This window comes from Camelus dromedarius, chromosome 9 (genome assembly GCF_036321535.1).
Source record: "Camelus dromedarius isolate mCamDro1 chromosome 9, mCamDro1.pat, whole genome shotgun sequence".
NCBI classification, from domain to species: Eukaryota; Metazoa; Chordata; class Mammalia; order Artiodactyla; family Camelidae; genus Camelus; species Camelus dromedarius.
Genome location: NC_087444.1, coordinates 71363326 through 71384141, shown reverse-complemented (window position 1 = coordinate 71384141; position 20816 = coordinate 71363326). Strand labels below are relative to the sequence as shown.

General features: G+C 54.6%; 1 protein-coding gene across 2 annotated transcripts in view; it reads right to left on the bottom strand.

Annotated features, from left to right (window-relative positions):
- The window catches only part of PPP1R37 (protein phosphatase 1 regulatory subunit 37), a 40315-nt gene that overhangs the window by 6938 nt on the left and 12561 nt on the right, over positions 1-20816 (bottom strand). The window contains exons 1-2 of one of the 2 annotated variants that reach the window (XM_064489412.1): positions 16805-17599; positions 617-714 (exon numbers count right to left, since the gene is read on the bottom strand). In XM_064489412.1, the coding sequence (XP_064345482.1) occupies positions 617-714; positions 16805-16916 (210 nt within the window). In that variant the 5' untranslated portion in view covers positions 16917-17599. Of the gene's footprint in view, positions 1-616; positions 715-16804; positions 17600-20816 lie in introns of those variants that run through there. The other variant, XM_031458818.2, reaches the window with a different exon arrangement.

The window sequence follows — 20816 nt, the reverse complement described above, 5'->3', positions numbered from 1 at the left end:
TGGATGAGGTCCTGGGTTCAATCCCTGGTTATCGCCATTAAACAAGTAAATAAACCTAATTCTCTCCCTCCCCTCCCCAAATAACAATAAAATAAATAAATTAAAAAAAAAAAACAAACCACAAAAAGGCCAGGGGATGAAAACCCCAAGCTGTCACCAGTGGGAACTCCTGGGGAATGGGACTTGGGCAAGAAGTGAGAAGTCAATTCTGCTTTTTATAACTGTAGTATTTTAACTTTTTTTTTTTTTAAGTAGAGAACATACATTACTTTTGTAATTCAAACTTAAATTTCGTGTACATGGCTTTTCCCCTGGGGAAGAGAATTTCTTTGGGGAGTGAGAGATACTTGACAAGTAATTTCCTACTTTAATTCTGTACTGTTTAAATATTCATGAAGAGCCTGATTACTTTTACAACTGAAAAGGTTTTCAAAGCTGTATTTACAGAAGCTCTTGGCTGGCTAACCAGCCTGGGCAGGGGGAGTGCTTCGTGCACCCCCTCTTGCTTGGGAACAGACACCACAGGCCCAGGGGCTGCCAGGGTGGGAGGAGGGGAGCTTCACCCCAGGGACCCCCACACCCTGCCCCGACACCGCCCATCCCCAACCTGGTGTACCTGGAGCTGCCTGAGGAGCTTGGGGATCTGTCTGCAGTTCAGCTTCTGGCAGGCCTGCTTGTAGGCGCCAATGACCTCGTCCACGGTCACATTCTGGGCTGCAAGTAGAGAGGACCCAGGCCTGTGACTCTGCGCACCCGGGGCCTCTCACCCACTCCCGCCACAGGCCTCTGCCTGCGCCCCCCTCAACCTCCAAGATAAAAACTTCCTTCCAAAAACCCACTGAGTTCATCCTGCCCTTGAAGCCCCTTGATACGACTGCTACTCTGGGGAGGTAGCCCCAGGCGTCCCCAAACCAACAAGTTAGCCCGACCCTCCACATCTCCCCACAGCTCTCCGAACCTTCACATAAAACATTACACAACTAACATCACACCACTTTCCTACTTGTCAGCTGTCTCCCCTACTAGACTGGGAGCCCCAAAAGGACAGAGGCTGTCTAAGTCACTACCATGTCCCCAACACCATCCAGCACAGGGCCAGACCCAGAACAGGTGTTTGATTTGTGGTTTTTTTGAATGAGAGAATGAATCCACACTTCAATCTTATGAGGATGCTGAGCTCAGAGAAGGGCAGCACCTTGCCCAAGGTCCACAGCTGGTAAGTGTTAGAGCTAGTATTTGAACTCAGCTCTTAACTGTGATGCCACATGGCCTCTCAAACTTCCCATTCCTGAGACATCCTCAACAGCAAGACATTCCTGGACAGTACTCAGGACTGGGCTTCCTGTCCCAGGGACACAGCAGCAGTCAGGGTCCCTGACATGGCCCTGGTGCCCCATGGTAAGGGGCAGTGGCTGGCAAAACGAATGAGGTAATGCAGCCCAAACCTAACGATTACACAGCCCTGTCCTTGGGAAACTGAGGGCCCGTCACCACGCAGAAGGTAAGCCTGGCCCTACTGTCTACACAGACTTGTCTGTTTCGGACATTTCATAAACAGGGTAGCCTTTGGCAGCCAGCTTCTTTCTTGGAGCAGAACGATTTTGAGTTTCAGCCCCTCTGCAGTGCTGTGCTACTGCACAACTGTCCGACGTATGCATTTTGTTTATCGATTCGTCAGGTGAAGACATTTGTATTCTTTTCAGTTTTGGGCTATTAGAGCTTAGGTTTTTTCCTGGGGCGACCAGGACAGCAGGAAAGAAAGGCTCTGAGCAGGGGAGGGACAGGGTCAGGCCTGGGTGGAGAAAGCTCTTGGGGTCGTCAGGGCGGGCAGGGAATGTGCCAGTGGGAGCCCCTGCAGAGCTTCTGGGTAGCACCTCCTAGTGGACCCTCCCCTGGCCACTGCTTCGGCCAGGGGCCGTCCACTCCAATCTCATCAAGCACTGCCCTGTCTTGTAGGTGAGGAAACTAAGGTTCAGGGAAGGGAAGCTGCCTCTGTGAGGCCAGACAGCTGGTACAGGGCAGAGTCGAACATTTGCTCCAGAACCCTCTCCACTGTGCTGGGTGAGGGTGGGGATGTCGGAGGAAAGAAGCTGACGGAAGCCCCAGCCTCCCCAGAGGTCAGGCTTGGTGGAGCCTGCAAGAAGCAGGAGGTGACCAGCAGTCCTCCCCGGTGTCAGCTGCTCCCCTGCAGACCTTGCAAGGGAGCTCTCTGACACTGGATCATGTGCCTGGAGGCTTCCAGCTCTGGCAGGGAGAGGGGGTGGACAGGAGCTGGCCCTGCCTGGAAGGCAGCCCTTGGGACTCGAGCAGCTGCCTCAGGGAGTCCAGCCAAACAGGGTCCACTGACCCCAGGGGATCTGTGAACTTGAGTGGGGAAAAACTACCTCTTTATTTTCACTAACTGAGCTGAAATGAAATTTAGCATTTCCTTCTTATTAACATAGCACACATGCATGCACGCACGCGCACACACACACACACACACACACACAAACAGAAAAGAGATACTGTTTAGCAGACCCTGCCACTCTGTCATCAATAGAAATGGCAGATGCACTCACATCACATAACAGTGACTGCAGATTCTGAATGCTCATCACCACTTTGGAAATGGTAGTCATTTACGCTGCTGCTGTATACTGGTTATTTCATGTGTCAATGAAAAAGAGTATAAATACTAGATTACTATTTTAAAAATACTTAATAAGCTGTATTTTAACTGGTATCTTTTGTAATCTTATTTTATTTTTCACCTTTAAAAAGCATCACTCCAAGAAAGGGTATGTACACAGGCTTTATCAGATGGCCAAAGGGAAAAACTGCTCCCCTGGACACAGTCACGTCATAAAGGCGCCAGTCATGTCAGGTGGGGATGAAGTAGGGGCCGGGTACATGTGGGATCCTCATTAGCAGTTCTTGGGGTCCTAGATAGTCTGCAGGAAATAAGACCCTAAGCAACATCTCAAACTGCAGCTGGTGCTTTAGGTGTTCAGCTCAGACATCCCTTCCTTCAGGAAACCCTCCCTGACTGCCTAGGCTGGGCCAGGCTCCCCAAGTCCTCTGGGATCCACCATCCCAGCCCTGCCCACTGGATCAGTATTTGTTTTGAGGAGCCTCCTGGTGACTTTGAGGCCAGGGTCTCTGACCTTGCCACCTCCACACCAGCCACAGGTGCCATCCAGCCACCCCTTCAGCCAGGAGCCCAGGGTTCAGATGCAGGCAGGGCCTTACACAAGGTCACAGCCCGAGCTCAGGGAGGTGACACGGGTCCACTCGTGTACACCAGGGGAAACTGAGGGTAGCGGGTAGGAAAGATGGACAGGCTCAGAAATGGGGGGCCCAAGGCCCAGGGCAACAGCAGACAACAATGACAACTGCATCCTGTCACTCTCCTCTGCTGCCGAGACACATTTCAAGGTGGGGGCAGCACTGGGGAAAGACACTGAAGGAATAAAAGCAGGGGTCCAGTCAGTGCGCTGCAGCATGGGCTCAGCAGCCTGCGGGCACCCCAACCGGGGCTCCATTTCCCCAACAGCATCTCAAGCACGTCCCAAGTCCTGGCCCATCCCAGAGGGCAGACCTGAGAGTGTCAGGTGGCTCGGGAATGACCTGGTAGTAATGATTACGTCTGTGTATTTCATTCATATACTAAGGAAAAAGAATTATCTCATCAAAACCAGCATTTTGCATATATTATCACTTGGGAATGAGATGAAACATATTCAAATTTTAAAACTGAACTACTTTACAAAAAATAAAAAACAGTAAGAAAACGGCAGTACAGGTGGGTCGGAGAAGTAACACGGGGCATTTATACAGCACTACCGCTGTGCCGGGGCCACCCAGCACCTTACAAGCTGGTGGAGTTGGGAGCTGGCGCAGGCAGGCCGGCTTGGGACCCGCCCCTACAAGCTCGTTCGTGGTGATCCTGTGCCAAAATCATCAAGGCCTGTGCCTCGGGTCATCCACCCCCGACCTGCCCAGCCTTAACCTAAGCACACAGGCCTTCGAGTGTCGATGAGCTGCTCTCCTGGCCGCAGTTCGACACCCACAGATGAGCGTGACTGCCTGGCTTTACCCAGCGGCCTCCCCGTGGGGGGAGCCATCAGGCGGTACAGGCAGTGAGCCGGGGAGGAGGAGGGCAGCCGCGGGCACAGCTCACACGGGGTGTTACTGGATACCAGGGTGGGCCGGGTGAGAGACTGCAGTAGGAGCGCTGGGGCCAGGTTCTGAAGGGCAGGGCTGCAAGGTGGAGAAGGCCCAGCTCCAGCCCAAAGTCCGGGGCCTGGATCCTGGCTGCCTCCCTCCCGCACTCTGAGACCTCAGGAAGGTCCTCCCGGGGAAGCACCTCGAGCTCCTCACCTGAGCCGTGGGGTCTCACGGTGTAGTTAAAAGCAGGGGCTCTGGAGCCAGAGTGCCTGGGGTTGCATCCTGGCTCCCAACGTAAGCTCCAGGACCTCTGTGCCTCAATCACCTGATCCTGAAAATGTGCATGAGTGAAACTACCCCCAGGGTAACTGGTGACTGAGGTAGCAGGAGTCCAGCCCTCAGGCCAGGCTTAGCACACACTGGTCGGTGCCCACAAAACACCAGCTACCACTGCCATGTGTTCTCCCCCACGGGGAGGCAGGGACCCAGAAGAAGTTGCCAAAGCACCTGTCCAGTGACGTAACGGCCGGTGAGGCCAGGTGGACACATGGGTGTGCGGAGGCACATGCATGTGAGAGTGTGTCTCAGGTCAGGGCTCCAGTGCATTCGCTCCCAAGCCCAACGCCCTGAAGATCCGACTCAGGCAGGGATTGGCTTAAGTGGTGGTCAGAGAGGAGGGGGCGGGGTGCATGAGGGAGAGAGACCACGCATGCTGGGGGTGGGATGTGCAGAGGTCATGGTTTCCAGCAAGAGGGCCTGGGTTCCAATCCTTGTCCTGGGGAGGCTGGGATAAACATTCGCAACGACCTCTTTCCCTCTCTGAAAGGACACCTGCAGGGTCTCAGCAGATAAGGGACATGAGGGCACCTGCTAAGCAGCTGCCCAGTGCTGGACCTGACTCAGCAGGAGACAAAGCTGCAGAAAAGATGATGATGACAGTGGCGGTCACCATGTCCAGGTATGGGGCCCTTGCTCTGTGTAAGACACCATGCTGAGCACTTTCTACGCAGTTTCTTTCAGACAGCTCCATAACCCTATGGGATTGGCAGTTATAGCTCCATTTTTAATAAGCAGAAGCAAGCTCAGAGAGGGCAAGCCACCTGTCCAAGGTCACAGAGTCAGAAGTGGCAGCCCTGGAATGCACACCCAGACCTGTCTTGCTCTGAAACTGGAACACAGCTTAATTCTCACACTTCCTAGACAGGCCTAAGGGGGAGGAAGGGGCCAGGGACAGAGGCAGGCTGTGGGGTCCCCTGAACTCTGGCTGGGGCCAAGGGGAAGGGGTGAGTTCTGGGGCGGCGCCAGTTTTCCACGAAGAGGCGGTGAGGAAATGAGCCTGCCTCCCACTCCCACCTGCCACGGGCCCTCACAAAGGGACAGAGAGAAACCCGACGCCAGGCATCAGGTGACAGGCAGAGAGGGCTGGCTCTCCTCTGCACACAGGTGCAAAAGCACCCACGAGAGGCAAGGACAGGATGGGCACCAGGGGGCAGCGATGACTCAGGCCATCCCTGCCAGCCCAGAGCTGGTGGGAAAGACAGTCGTCATCCAAGTGGGAGCCAAAACCCGGGAAGCACCGATGAAACCACTACCACAATCAAGGTAGCTAGCATTTTCATCACTCCCCAAGAGGTGCAATTTTCGAATTCCCAAATTACTGTTGGTGTATATAGCTATCAAAATACATCAAACTGTACATTTGAAATATGTGTAGTTTACTGTACAGGAACTAAAATAAAGTAACTAAAAAAAAAAAAAAAACCCCAAAACCAAACAAAACTGGGAAGCAACAGTGTGTATGGAGGGGAAGACAAGGGAGTTGGGAGCCAGCTCTCACTGCTGGGGTTTCAACAGCAAGTTGGGGACACAGACGAGACAGACGCAAACATAGTAGTGGGCAGTGGCCCCTGGGATAGGGTAAGTGTGACAGGGAGGGAGCAGGCCTGGCCTCGGTAAGGACCTGGCTCTCTGTGTGGGACAGGAGCAGCAGGGCTGGGTGCAGAGCAGTGTCAGGAGCTCCTCAAGGTGTGGAGAGGACCGAACCTGCATGAGACCAGGGCTGGGGAGCAGAGAGCCGCCTGGGCCCCCTAACAGGGAGGCTGCTGGGACCAGCACACCAGAGGCTAACAGTGAGGTTTAAGCGCTTGGGTGGCCCAGAGCCAGGCCTGGGTTCTAACCCCTCCATTAGCTAACAGCACATGGCCTTGGCTTCTTGGGGCCTGGCTACTGTACTGCATCAGCAGAGCCGACCTTGGGAACCTGCCTGCCATGCTCTTCCTGCCCTCTGAGGGCGGGGCACCGTCACCATTATCACCCCACTTGACAGACGGGAAACCGAGAGCCTCGCGGCGAGTGCGTGACCAGGCCCACGCAGGACAGTGTCTCTCCATGTGGGACCCGAGACCCCGGCTCTCAAGGCTTTTCCTTGCAGGGCTCCCCAAGCTTCTGTGCTCCCACCACTCGAGGTCTGTGGAACACCATCCTCCCTTTCGGAGGCCGTTTGGACTCACAAGTGCAGGTGGAAGGCTGGCTCAGAGGGGACTAGATCAGTGCTCAAAGGTGCAGGGAAGCTGGGATCCTGAGCCTACACCCCACAGCAGCTTCACAGGCGGACAAGTGTCAGCTGCACACCCGCCCCTGTGCTGAGTGCCGCCTTGGCCTGTGAAAAGTACCAACTGGCCCTCGGTAGACGGGCACTGGTCCCCCCACCTCCCTCACCATGCCACCCAAGGACCCCAGGGGTATGTCCACATTACCTCTACTCCTCACTCTCCTCCCCAGAGGTGCCCTGTCCACAGTCCCCGTCATAGTGATAGGTGGAGGACAGGAAGCTGACCATTGTAGGACCGGCCACAGCCCGCCCCAGGGCCTGGGCCAGAACTGTCAGGAACAAGAGCTGTCTTCCTGCAGGAGTGGCTGAGGTGGCCTCCCATTTCTAGAGCTGCTGGCAGCCACCCTGGCATCTACCACCAGAGCGCCTCCCGAGAACAAAGCCGACTCAGAGGAAAGGTGAGCTCAGAGGTGAAGAGAGAGTCCTAATGACGCTGTCTGAGACCCTGGATCCAGGCAGGCCTGAAGCCTGACTATTCAGGACTCCTCAGATCCGTAAGCCAATAAATTCCCCTTTTGGCTTCAGCCCCTCTGAGTTTGGTTTCTAACCCAGAAGATTCCAGCTTAGAGACCATCCTGCTATCCATCAGTAAACACCTCCTGAGGCCTCCTGCCTGCAAAGTTCTGTGCTGGCGTTAAGGGGTCAGGGAAGGCTCTGACAGGGTCCCTGCCCGCTGAGGGGTTCTTATCTTAGGAGAGGGCTATGCAGATGGTCTGCGGAAGCTCCGGGAGGGCACTGCGAATGCTCTGGACTGAGCTAGGACTAGGCGGTCAGGAAGAGCCAGGTCTCAAAGGCCCCTTTTAAGCCTCACCATCAACCAGACCTCCCCCTCCTGCTCCGGGCACTGAGCTCCAGCGACACCTCAACTCCTCTCTTTCCCAGAAAGGCCCAGGGCTTCATCACACTTCATACTCTCCCTCCTCTTACACATTACACTCTCATTTCAACCCTCAGCTCAAGGGTCCCCTTCTCCAGGGAGCCCTCCATGACCCCCCAGCTGGTCAGGCCCCCTCCTCTGGGCTCCCCCATCTCAGCTCTGCCCCACACTGAACTGTCACTGTCTAGGAACCGATCTGTCTCCCCCAAGGGACAGAGAGCCCCGGGGAAGAAAGGCCGGGAATTGTGGTCCCCACTGCCCAGCACAGGGCCAGGCACAAAGAAGGCACCAAGACAGGGTGAGGGAGTGACAGACGGATGGAGGAGAGCACACCTGGCCACTGTCCTAGGTCTGAGGATAGTCTGGGCATTCTGACGGCGGTGGGTGGGGTTGGGTGGCAGGTCTGCCTGTGTGTAGAAAGGCTACTGTGGAGGCCCGGCTGGAAGGACCACTGCACAAGGGAGCCTAGAGGGAGGTGAGAGGGATGCCAGGGCCCAGACCCTGCCAGAAACCACTCACTTGGTGAAACATGCTCTCAAATTCAGAGTGCTCCCTGCACAGACAGGTGCACGCTTCATCTCACCCCGGTTCCCTACCAGGCATTCTGCCAGACGCTTTATGACTGAATTTTTAATCCTCATCGTAATCCTGCAGAGAGGTCCCGACCCACGACCCATCACTGCAGAGGAGAAAACCTCTCCCAATGCCAACTGGTCTCCTAGGAGCTGGGAACGGGTAGGGGTCAAAGCCAGGGCTGTTCCCATCCCACACTGGCGCCCTGCAGTCCTCAGGCCCCCGGGCTTCAGGCTGGACAGACAGGTTTGGGGGGCCCAGAAAGATAGCCTTCTCTAATATCAGGTCAGGGAGGTTCCCCAGAGGGATGTGTCTTTCTCTTTGTGGTTTCTGGGGTCTGGAGAGCCAGTCCTGCCCTCAGGAGAGCCATGCTCCGGGGTTTCCTCATGGTGCCTGCCGAGACCGGGTCTCCACAGGACTGCCACGGGAGCCAGTGGCTGCAGGAGAGTGTGGGCACAGGGCCAGCCTGGTGGGCTCGCATCCTAACAGCCTTCTCCCTCCCCCAAAGTCTCCCAATCTGCAGCCACTGATCCCCACATGCCCAGCCCTATCCCAGGGCCCCCACGTGGTCAGGGAGACAAACCTGGGAATAGTCACAAAGCAGCACCACAGCCACAAGAGAGAGTGGGGAGGGAACATGGAGGCATGAGGACAGACAGGCTGCCATCTGCTGGGAAGGGAGCACCTGGAAAAGTCTCAGAGAGAAGGTCCTGAAGAGTCAGACAGCAAAGAGGAAAAGGCATCCTGGGCAGAGGGAACTTCATGACTAAAGTACACAAGTAGAAACTCACCATTTGTCTGGGTAGTGAGCACATGATCAGGACGGTCTAGACTATGTGAGAGGAGGGGTCGGCAAGGAGGCTTGGGAGAGGCCACCCACGGAGGGCCTCAGTCACTGAGCCCAGGATCCTAAAAGTGTTGGTGGCAAAGCCTGCATGCAGGAGAGGTGCGAGGAAAATCTGGCTCAGGGGCTATAGTAGTCAAGGTCCCCACCAGAGCCTTATCAGTGACATAGGGCCTCAGGGCCTTTACACCTGCTGCCCCTCTGCCCAGAGCACTCTTCTACCTTATATCCCCATGGATTCCTCCCTCCCTCCCTCCCTGCAGGCCTCTGCTCCGACATCACCTCCTCAGAGGCCTTCCCTGACCACCCCATACAGAACAGCCCCCTCTGTCTCTGTTCATCCCTGTTTACCCTGCTTCATTCTCTGTGTGGCACTTCCCAGACCTAACACAAAGCTTTATAATCTATTTGTGTGCTTACGCTGCAATGAACAGAAGTATTTTACTGCTTTTGTTCACTAAGTATCCCCAGAACGGTACACACGGGCTGCACAGGAGGTGACAGAACAAATGAACGCCGAGAGTGAGGTAGAGCGCGTTCCTGGAGTCAGAAGGACAGGTGTCCAAGTCCCCAGCTCTGCTCAGGCCAGCTGGGTGAACTCAGGGAAGATTCTTTTCGCATTGGGCGCCCCACACTCAGGCACCGAGGGCAGGAGGGCAGTAAGGTCGTGGATGCTTAGCCCAGAGCAGATGCCTTCCACACACCCTCATCAGGTGCCCGGTTCCTTCCCATACTCCCGCAGTCCCACACACGTCCCTCTCACGGCCTGGGCTGTCCCAAAGGTGGGGCCAGGGGTAGGAGAAGGGCAGAGCCTCCTGGGGCCCTTCTGCCTTAGGCTGCCTAGCGGCCCCACCACTCCTGCAGGAACGAAGCTTGAGGTCCCTATCTTTGCAGAGCCACGTGTTTTATGCTGCCCACGTGCAGAACTTCCTCATCCCCTGACCCATGCTGCTCTGGGCGCAGAATGTGAGTGTGCGGGGCCCTCCAAGACTGTATAAGGTCCAACTCAGCTGGTTTCTTGAGACTGGGCATTTCTCACGGGAATACTTCACAAGGGCAGGCCACAGGTACTCAAGTCCAATCCTGGTGGGCAGCCACAGAAGGATGCCCACGGAACGCCCAGCATCCAACTGTGAACATCCAGAGGTCCCAGGAGACCAGGCATCACACCAGCTGTTCACCTCTACCCATGGCCACTTCCAAGCCCTCAGGTCCTTGCCATGAGAACCCTGGGATGTGGGTGTCAGTCTTTATGGTGGCACCGGTCAGTTGTTCCAGGGTGGGGAAGGCACTCCCAGCCCCCAATCTCTCTCCTAGGTAACCCCCTACCTTAGGCTGCCCTAGTTGCCAGCTCCCGCGCCTCCTCGGCCCGGTTCTCCACCTGCCTGATGACATCCTCCCCCCATACACTCCCCTGCTGTGAATCCTGCAGGGCTCCATTTCTGGGCCTGCAACCAAGAACACAGGCCTCACACGTGGGGAGACGGAGGCCCTGAGTGGAAAGTCCCTCAGCCCAGAGTGGGGGGGGTTAGAATCCAGGTCTGTGCTTCTGACCCCACTCCTCCAGCCACTGCCCTGCATTTCCAAATGCTGCTCCTTCCACCCTGTCTCCGTCCCCAGAACCCTCCGGGCCTATAGCAGAGAAAGGGAGAGGGAACACACCATGCACAGGGGCTTCTCTGGTGCTCGGTGGAATCATCTTTTTGCATCTACTCTCAGACAGATTGAGTGATTTAGAAACCTGATTTCATTTATGCCTTCTAACAGCCCTGAGAAGTAGCTCACCTTCCAGATGAGTTTGGAAAGTGACCTGCCCAAGGACACTTTTCCAGCTGGACGCGAAGGCAGGAGCAAACCCTGTCTGCCGTCCTCCACATCCTGCGCTCCCAACCCCTGGGCTGGTTCCTCGACCAGTCCAGTCCCCAAAGCAGGCAGTTGAGGTTCAGAATTCTTAAATGCTCAGTGACTCTCAGAACAAAGGGAAATTCAAATTAAAGTATGCCGACACACCATTTTTCACCTACCAGACAGGCCAACACCCACAAGCTGGACAGCACGTGCTGGTGAGACTGGGAAGCAGGCGTGCCCTCAAGCAGCTGGTGTATGCACCAAACAGTCCAACCCCTTTCCAAACCAATTTGGCTGTGCCGGTCAAAACTCCAAAAGACAAATACATGTACCCTGCCCTCCAGCCGTTCCACTCCCGGAGATTCATCCTACAAATATGCCTGCAAAGGTGCAATTTTATATACGTAGAAGGTTATTCATGGCAGCACTCCCTGCAAACAGAGAATTGAACTGACACTAGTATCTATCAGCAAGGGAGCAGTCAATAACCCCGGTCCACTGTGCACTGGGACTCTCTGCGGCCACAGAGAATGAGGACGCTCTCTCTGAGCCAACAGGGAACAACACCCAAGAGACATTAAATGAAAAAAGCATGGTGCAGAACAGTGTGCCTGTGAATGCCTCCTTTAATGAAATAAAGGGAGAAAATAAATATCAGTGCTCACCACTAAAAAGCTAACACAGAGATGGAGCAGCAAGTGAAGCAGCTCAGGAATCAGAATGAAGGCCCCCAGTCGCTTCGCCTGGCTTCCTGGCAGCACCATGGCCTCATCCCGCAGTGGCTGCCTCCTTCAAGCAGGGAGAAGGCTGTGCTCTTCTCCAAGAGCCACCTACAGCCACCCACTTTGTTCAGGGACACAAGAGAGCACAGTCTCGTCCTGGCCCTGGGGAGATGACAGCAGAGGAAAGAAGATGACTGGCTTGGGACTGAGTGTCCTCACCGTTCTAGAAACAACTCAGAAAAGCATATAGGTGAAATGATGGATATCCAGGAATTGCTACAAAATAATGGGGGGCGGGCAGAACAGAGGATAAAGAATGACCACGTACTGGTCATTACTGAAGGGGGTTCATTATACTACTGTTGTATATGTCTAGAGATGTCCATAATGAACATGAATGAATAAATAGGGGTTGGGAGGCACAACTGCTCAGAGCTGGGCCCCAGAGGCAGTATTTAGGATGGGAGGGAAATCTGGTTCACACCTAGGGCCAGCAGCTTGGGTTAGGTCAGCTCTTCACGACCACCTTAATTATAAAGCTGGGACTGGCTTTGGTGGCCTCCGGCCTGGGTGGTTCCCCAGGGCCTGGCTCAGCAGGTGCTCAGTGAACATGGGCTGAAGGAAGGAAGGAATGCAAACACGGGCCCTCATCCCTGCACCATGAGGGACAGGACAGCTAGATGGAGGGTGGACAAGGAGAATTTGAAACACACCATGAGGGGGAGGGGGACCCAGGGCTCCAGCACAACCCTGGTGATGGTGGTGTCCCTGCGTTCCACAGGGAGCCCATGAGAGCTGACATTTACAATTCCATCACCTCAGGTGGCCCTTCATGTGCCCGAGCCAAAGCCTCACAGCACCCCTGGAATGGGGACATGACCAGACCCCCAACCTAAGACAAAGAAAAGGAGGTCCAGAGAGGCGGCAACACCCGAGGGACCACACAGGCCAGGAGCCCTCCTCTTGCACTGCTGGGCCACTACGGCTTTTAGAGTTGGCTTCCTAGTTGGGACTCCAAAGTCAGCTCCAAGGGTACTCACCTGCCAGGAGGAAGCATCCTCAGATGACCTCACCCACATCAGTTACAGCTCCCAAGGGCCTGGCCTTCCCAGCCTACCGCCCTGGCCAGGCTGGGACCTCCCCCCAGGACCTGGAGTAGAGCAGTGTACCTCCTGTTCCCACAGGGTGCTCTGGGGGACAGCAGCCGGGTGCCAGGAGGCCTGGGCACAGAACGAGGGTGGTGACGGGGCCCACACAGAGGGCACGGAGCAGCTGCCTCTGCCAGCAGGTGGAGGCCCAAGCAGGAATTTCTAGCTGCTCTGCCTGTTCTGAAAAACCTCTGCCTCTAACTCTTTAGGAAAAATGAAGGGGCACAAGTCATGCCTTATTCCTCCTGATGATGAATCACTGAGGCCCCCTCCACCCCCACCAGTCTTTCAGTAACTCAGAGACCCTCACAGATCACACTGAGGCTGGAAATGGTAACTTCCCCAGTAGAGTGGGCCCACCCGACTGAGACAATGTCGCCGATGGTGATGTCAAGCATGATCTGTCCCTGAGTCACACCAACACCGGGTACCACTCTAGGACTAGTGTCCCTGGAAGGGAAGGGGGCTGCCATCCCTCATTCCAGCCAGGCTGGTTGACAAGCAGCCTCTGGGCCTTTGCTTGAGCAGCTCCTCTGCCTGTCCCTGCCAAGGCCAAGAAGGGCTAAGGTGATCCCCGGGTGGTATGTTTAGCTTTTCCACCTTCAGAACCACACGCCCAGGGCGGGCTGTGCACAGGAAGCCTGGTGAGGATGGGCGGGGACACTCCCTGCAGACCCCCCAGGAAAAGAAAACATGCCACCTTTGCCGTCCATGCCCTTCAGAGACGAGGCAGGCACATAACGAGCTGTGGTGACCATGTCAAGGACAGGCCAGGCTCTGCCACTTTTAGTCCCTATAGTGTGTCCCCGCATGAGACTGAAACCTCAACTTCTTGTCCTGGGACAAGCCCCTGACATGGCCCTGCAATGGGCTCGCCCATCCTCTGCTCACACACACCTCCGCCCGCGCCCCGACCCTATCTGTTCCACCTCCTCCGGGTCTGCAAATGCTATTCCCGAGGCTCAGAGAGCTCCGCCACCCCCAGCTCTTCCTAACCTGTCATTCAGGTCTCAGCCCAGACGTCACCCACTTTGAAAAGCCTTCTCTGACCCCTTCCTTTTAAAGTAGCATCCCCACAACCCCCACACTCATTATTCTCCACCACGACCCTCTGTTTCCTCTCTGGATCTGTTCCCTTGTTCTCTCTCTGTCCTAGACCAAGGGCTTCCTGAGTCTGGGAACATCAATGCAGCATCTCAAGTGAACATCTGGGAACGAATGAATGAGATGATTTGTTCTGTGAACTGAACAAAGTCTCCCTTCCTTTCTGCCCAGAGAACTACGTGACGGTGGTGGGAAACCGCCCTGTGCTCTGCATAGGAGGCCCCTGCAGAGAGGCTGAGATAACCAGTACTTTCCTCTCAGGCTCCATCCCCCTCCCCAGGCCTGCTAAGGGGCTGTGATGCCTGCAGATTCCTGGGTGACAAGAATGTTCTTCCCTGCCCTCTTCTGGGAAGGAGGCATCACGACTCAGGGAGCCAGTGCCACTGACACGTGCTGCAGGATGGCCAGCTGCAGCGAGCAGGCTGGGCTTATGCAACCAGCCAGGAGCCAGGCCTCCAGACCCTGCGCCTCAGGCCGGGAAGTAGGAGGATCTGCTGACTCCAGTGAAGGGTGCAGATGGCAGGTACCAGGGACCTGTCCCCGCCACCCCCATCCTGACCTTCCAAGTTGCTTTGCCCAACTGAAGATCCTGTTACAGAAACACGTGCAGTCAGAAGACACCTACAGTTTTCCAAGTCTCTGGGGGCAGAGGAACCAGGCATATTACATACAATCACCTCGGCCCACCGCAGTCTCACACTCGTAGGAGCTTGATAAGGCCAAGGTGCCCTTGGATGAAGGGGGAAGTCAAGGCCTTAATCTCTGGGTCCCCAGTTGCACAGGACGCACTAAGGACTCAAGCCCCAGCTGAGTGACAGGCAACTTTTCATTCTAAATTATCATTACTAACAACTGCAAACATGCACATAGCACCCTGCTAGTATATTACCTCATTTACTGCTTTCAACAACTTGATGAGGTAGGATTGATTCCCCATTTGAAAAATGACCCTGAAGCCTGCCCCAGGTCACAGTGCCAGTGAAGGGCAGAGCTGGGATCCAGGCCTGAGCGGTCTGGCTCCACAGCCCTTGCTCTATTTTTTTTTTTTAATTTTTTGGTTGGGGGAGTATTTAGGTCTATTTTCTTTTTTTTAGAGGAGGTACTGGGGATTGAACCCAGGACCCTGTGCATGCTAAGCATACACTTACTTGAGCTACACCCCCTCCCCACAGTCCTTGCTCTAAACCAAACCCAACCACCTTTCTGTCTACAGCCACTGTTTAGGGTATGGAGACCCCGCCCCCATCCTCTCCAGAAGAGGAAACCGCAGCTCAGGGAGGTGGAGGACTTGCCAAAAGGCCAGGACTGAGAAGGGCATGCAGGCAGGCCTGACTTTTGGATTCCACTTCATCAGGCTCAGGTGTGAGGTGGCCCCGCCCCATGGGACAGTCGAGATGTCTGATGTTCTTACCAAGCCACGTCCCCGCCCCCAGCCTCACCACTTTATTCTCCATCCCAGCCCTTGGCTCGGGTCCTCCCACACCCCTGTGTCAGTCTGTGTCGGCAGCTTGGTTGACTTGTCTCTCTCGCCTCCCCTTCTGGACCTCGAGCCCATGAGGTGGGGGCCAGGCTGACCTCGGCCATGCTGCATGCCCAGCACCAGTCCGAAACCAGAGCTCAATACTGGCTGACTGCCTGAACCACCAAGAAAACACACCCAACTCTGTGGTGCGTGGAGACTAATGACACCCACCGGACACAAGTGCCCAAGACAGTCCCTCTCTCTGACTGAGTGCTTTCTCCTGGGATGTGTGTTGCGTGTGTGTTTGTAGACCTTCTGCGGCCTCCATGCGCCTCCAGATGGAAGGGGCTTCCCAAAGAGACGTGTACTCCTGAGGACACTGGTGGCCTTCTGCCTCGTGATGCGACGCCGCCTTCTCAGCACAGAACAGTACAGCCTGGTGGTTGAGGGCGTGGCCTCTGGAGTCAGATGGTGCGTCTGGCGGTGCCTAGTGGGGTGTCTGCAGAGGCCAGGTCCCTTTCTCTGAGAACTGCCCCCAAAACCCCCATTGAGGCTGAGCTGGGCCCTCTCAGGCCCCATCTGACAGGAAGGATGTGGGCTCTTTGCTAAGCCTGAATGAGCCGCTTATGGCAGGGTCCTGCCCTGAGCAGTCCTGTCCTGACCACCAGGATGGCCAGGCTTGTGTGGCTCATGACCAGATAGAAAGAGGAATAAACCAACAGTGCCTGTGGCCCAGAGAGCTGGAAGCAATTCCGGTTCCTACTGGCTCTCAGGACCCCATGGGAACTGGCAGGGGCCCCTGTGTCCTTCCAGTGAACATCCTGATTCACCCCACGTGGCCCCAAGTGGATTCTGGCCCTGACAACTTAAACAGATCCCAACTACCACAGGAGAAGGCCCTAATCTCTTCATAGTCTAGTCTCCTCTTTGGGAAAATGAAGCCAATGAGACTGAGACACACACACACGCACACGGGCTTCTAGGCAGCCACTGAGATCACGGATGTGGAGCGTCTGGCGTGAGGTTGGTGCTGGTTAAACAGTAGCAGCCATCACACTGGTGCAGAGCCGGACACCGCGCAGCACCTCAGAGTAGGTGCTGGATGAGCACGGGGCAAACAAAGTGATCAGCTCTACCCGGAGGCTCCCTGAGCGTCTGCCCCCAAACCAGCTGCCTCCACCTATCCCCTGCCACCTGGCTCGGAAATACTGGTTGCACCGCTCCCACTTGCCTGAAGACAAATATTTACCCAGGGCTGGGTGCCTAAGGGTGCAGAAGGGAAGACGGGACAAGTGAGCACCAACAGAGCAGCAGGAGGAAAGAGGCCCTGAGGGAGCCAGAGTGCAGTCCAGGACAAGGAGCCCAGGCCAGGCTGACTCCGCCTCGCCACTCAGATGTGGCGCCAGGGGCCACGCATCTCTGTTCCTCAGTCTCCCTGCCTGCAAAAGGGAGACACCGCTACCTACCTCCCAGCCTGCCGTGGAGAGTCAAGCGCACGGGCGGGCAAGCTCTCTGCCCAGTGCTCCAGGCGGGCCGGCGCAGCACAGGGCTGAAGGAGGCAGGCTCCTGGGGGGACATCCAGGCTTACCTGGGACGAGCCAGGTGAGCTGGACTTCACCATCTGCGTCTCACGGTGCCTCCATCTGTGAAATGAGGCAACAATTCCACCCACCTCGTGGGACAGGGTGTGGAGTGCACTCAGCGCTGCACTGGGTCCAAGCGGCTCTCTGCAAACACAGCTCCGTGATCCCTGCTTTTCCTGATTTCTGGGCCATCGACGGCCCTGTCCAGCCCGAGCTTCCCCTCCGGGGCTCCACGACTCTCATCTTGTCCACTTGTCGTAAGGGTTCATGCAGCCTCTGATCCTGCCCTCTTCAAAGAACACCCACACCCACTGTAACTCCCAGGGGGTCAGGCAGGCCTCACACATGGCCCAGCCCTAGCCATTGTCGGAGGAGGGAGCAGCTGGGCAGCGGCTCCTCTCTCAGCTGCCGAGGGCAAAGGTCATGTCCTCTCCTTCTGTCACAGGGCCATGCATGGGCTCAGGCACCTTGTGTGCTCAGCCATTCGAGGAAGTGCTGTGCTTTGGGCCAGATGAGCCTGGGGCCCGAGACTCACTCCAAGTACTAGATTCTGGACTCCACCTCTTCCTCTTAATCCCACCTGCCTCAAGGGTTAAGTGTCTCAGCAGTAACTCAACAGATCCTTCACTGAACACCTGCTCTGTGCCCCACCCTGGGCAAGTGATGCTAGGGACATGGCATCCAAAACAGCTCTGGTGTCTGTTTATATGAGGCTTCCAGTCCAGTGCAGGAGACAGACCTGTCCGCAGACAGCAATGACCCCGAGTGGGCAGAGCTAGGACAGGAAAGCCCAGGGGCACCTAACATGGTCTGGGGGTCAGGGAGGGCTTCCTGGAGGAGGGGCTACTTGACAACACTGGTTATGCAAGGACAGAGACTGTGAGTCTCATTCACCATCACTCCCCAGAACACAGCTGCACCCAGATGCTCCATGGGCATCTGCTGAAGGCAAGAAAGGTGGGAAGGAGACCCGGAGAGGATGGAGTAGGAGTTGGCCAGGTAAGGGAGGGAAGAGCCTCATGAAAGGGCTGGGTACTATCATGTAAGGCTGCACAGCTCCACCAACCACAACCAGTGATTCCACTCTGAGCTCTGTACCCTGGAGAAATGCTGGCTCACACTCCAGGTCACGTGTCCATGAAAGTTCACAGCTGCACAAGTGTGTAATACTGAAAACCAGAAACAGCCCAAATATCAACCAACAGCACAACAGGCAAATCTATGGCAGGTCACACAATGGAAGATTCCAGAACATCCACATGGATGAAACTGGGAAATGCTGAGAGGAAAAGCAAGCCCCTGGAGTCCACTCGCGACACAATGCCATTTTTGCAAAACTCAAAAATAAGCAATACCAAATACTGTATTTTTCAGCAGACACATATAGCTAATAAAACTTTAAAAAAAAAAAAAGGCATGACACTCACAGCGTGCAAGGTAGGAGTCCAAGGCTCTGTGCTCCGCCCACCCAGAGGTAGAGGTGAGTCAATGGCAATGTTCTCATTCCTGAATTGGGAGGTAGGCTCATGGGTCTTCATTATATTACCCTAACTTACGTGTACGTTACACATACAGTTCATATGCACAGAGAAGAATTTGAACAACATAATTTTAAAAGCAGAGGGGAGAAGGAGAGCGTTGCAGAGGGAATAGCATGTGCAAAGGCTCAGAGGAAAGAACGCTAACGGTGCCTCTGGGGAACTGAAGGTCACTGCCAGGGTCAAAGGAAGCAAACTGGCAAGGGACCCAGTACAGGGCTGGGGGCACCACGGTGCCTGAAAAAGGTCTGCAAGTCCCTCAGTGGCTCCCTGCTTCCCATCACTACCACCCATCGAAGTCCTAGGTAGGCAACAGGCCAAGCTCCGGGAAGGGGACCTCTGAGAAAGCCGGTGCTCATCAGGCGACAAGCAGCCTGACCAGAAGCAGGCGGGCTATTTCAGGATGCCCGCCTCAGGCTTGGTCAGGGGCACCAGATGGCCAGCTGGACTCGGAGGCACTGGGGAGTCTGAGTTTGGAATTTTTAAATCATGTAACTGAGCTGTTTATTGGTCCAGCAAAGGCTGCAGGGACAGACACTGGGTGCCTGGAACTTCCCACTGCCCAACCTGACCTTCACATCCACACAAGGTGAGTAACACCACTTACCCTCATGAGGTCTGTTTGGGAACCAAAGGACATATTCATTCATTCATTCATTCTTTACCAAACAACCTGGGATGGGCAGACAACAGAGAACAAAACAGATCTGGACCCCTGCCCTCAGGGAGTAATTGCTTGGAAGGCAGACAAATAATCATACAAATAACTATGACAAATTATAAGAAAAAAGCATTTTTATAGGAAAACAGAGGTGATAATAATTTAGATTGGGGGGAATAATCGGGAAAGACCTGTAAGAGACAGGAACATTTAAGCTGAGACCTAAAAAGATGAGTAAGAGTCAGAAATTCATTCATTCCTTCAAGTATTTTTCTAGGGCCTATTCTGTGCCAGGTGATCAGTGAACACACTTGAATAACCTCCCCAGTCGCTTATACTGGAGGAGGCAGAAACAAGACAGTAAGTGGATGGAAGCAGACAAACACAAGAGAGTTGGGGAAAAGCCTCCAGGGCAGAAGCCTGGCATGTGCGTGCTGGAGTGGCTGGGGTCTAGATCCTGGACTCGTCGAGACTCTGCGACTGTGGCAGACTGGATGTGTCCAGGGACCGGGCTGCCCTGGCTTCTGTCACCTTCTGCAAAGAAGTGTGACTTCAGCAAGTGACAGATGGCGCGAAGTCACAAAACGAAGGGCCCCACAAGCTTCCCCAGGTCGTTCGGCCTGGCGCTCAGCAAACAGTGGCTGTTGTTGTTTTACCGGAAACCTCTCTGGAACCTGCTGTCCCTTTGCCTACGCCTGGCCGCCACTAACATGCCCTCCCCCTGCAATGCACTGCCACCCAGCCCTGGCTGATCCCCCCACCCCTGCACTCTCTTATCTCACCACCAGCGCTCCTCCAGCCTGAGCTGCTCAGGTGGGAATGGTGCCTCTCCACGGAGAGCCAGGGAAAGAGCAAAGGGGAAAGTGATTCTTTTTAAGAAGGAAAGGAGGCTCCCCCGCCTCCACCTTTCCAGCAAGGCAAATGAGAAATCGGAGAAAATACATTTGCACTATACAATTCCCAAGCAACTCTGGGAAGTATGTAACGTGGTAACCATAAACAGGTTAACTACTAGTTAAGGAATTTTCATTAAAACAAAACACCGCTTGGCATCAAGACATCCAAAGTATTATTCATTTATTCATTCATTCAAAAATAAATAAAAGATACAGTCAAGTCCTGTCCCTCAAGACTTCTAGTCCTATGTGGACAGACAGTGTATGAAACTTCAAAGGTTCCTACTCTCTGACCTGGTAAAACTACCTTTCTAAGAATTTCTTCTGAGAAAGCTACCAGTGACAGACAAAGATTTATGGACAAGGATGAACGTCACTGCATTATTCATGCAGCTGAAAACTGGAAAGGACCTAAATGCTCAGCAACGCGGAAATGGCTGGAACAAATTACAACGGCCTGATGATGGATTTTCATCATGCTTTGTAAAAAATGGAAAAATGAAGTGAAAATGCAGGACATTCAACTATATACACACTGTCTGCCCAGTCTTATTTTTCTGTGCCCGTGACAGTGCCTCTAGCCACAGAAAAGAGACAGGAAGGAAATGCTCTGGCATTTAATGTTGACAACATCCCAGGCGGTGTGTGTCATTTCTGATAGAAGTCTTGCATCTAGAATATATATATAGAACTCTTACAGCACAACGAGAAGACAATCCAATTTTTAAATGGGCAAAGGATCTGAATAGATGTTTCCCCAAAGAAGAGGTATAAGTGCCCAAGAAGCACGTGAAAAGACA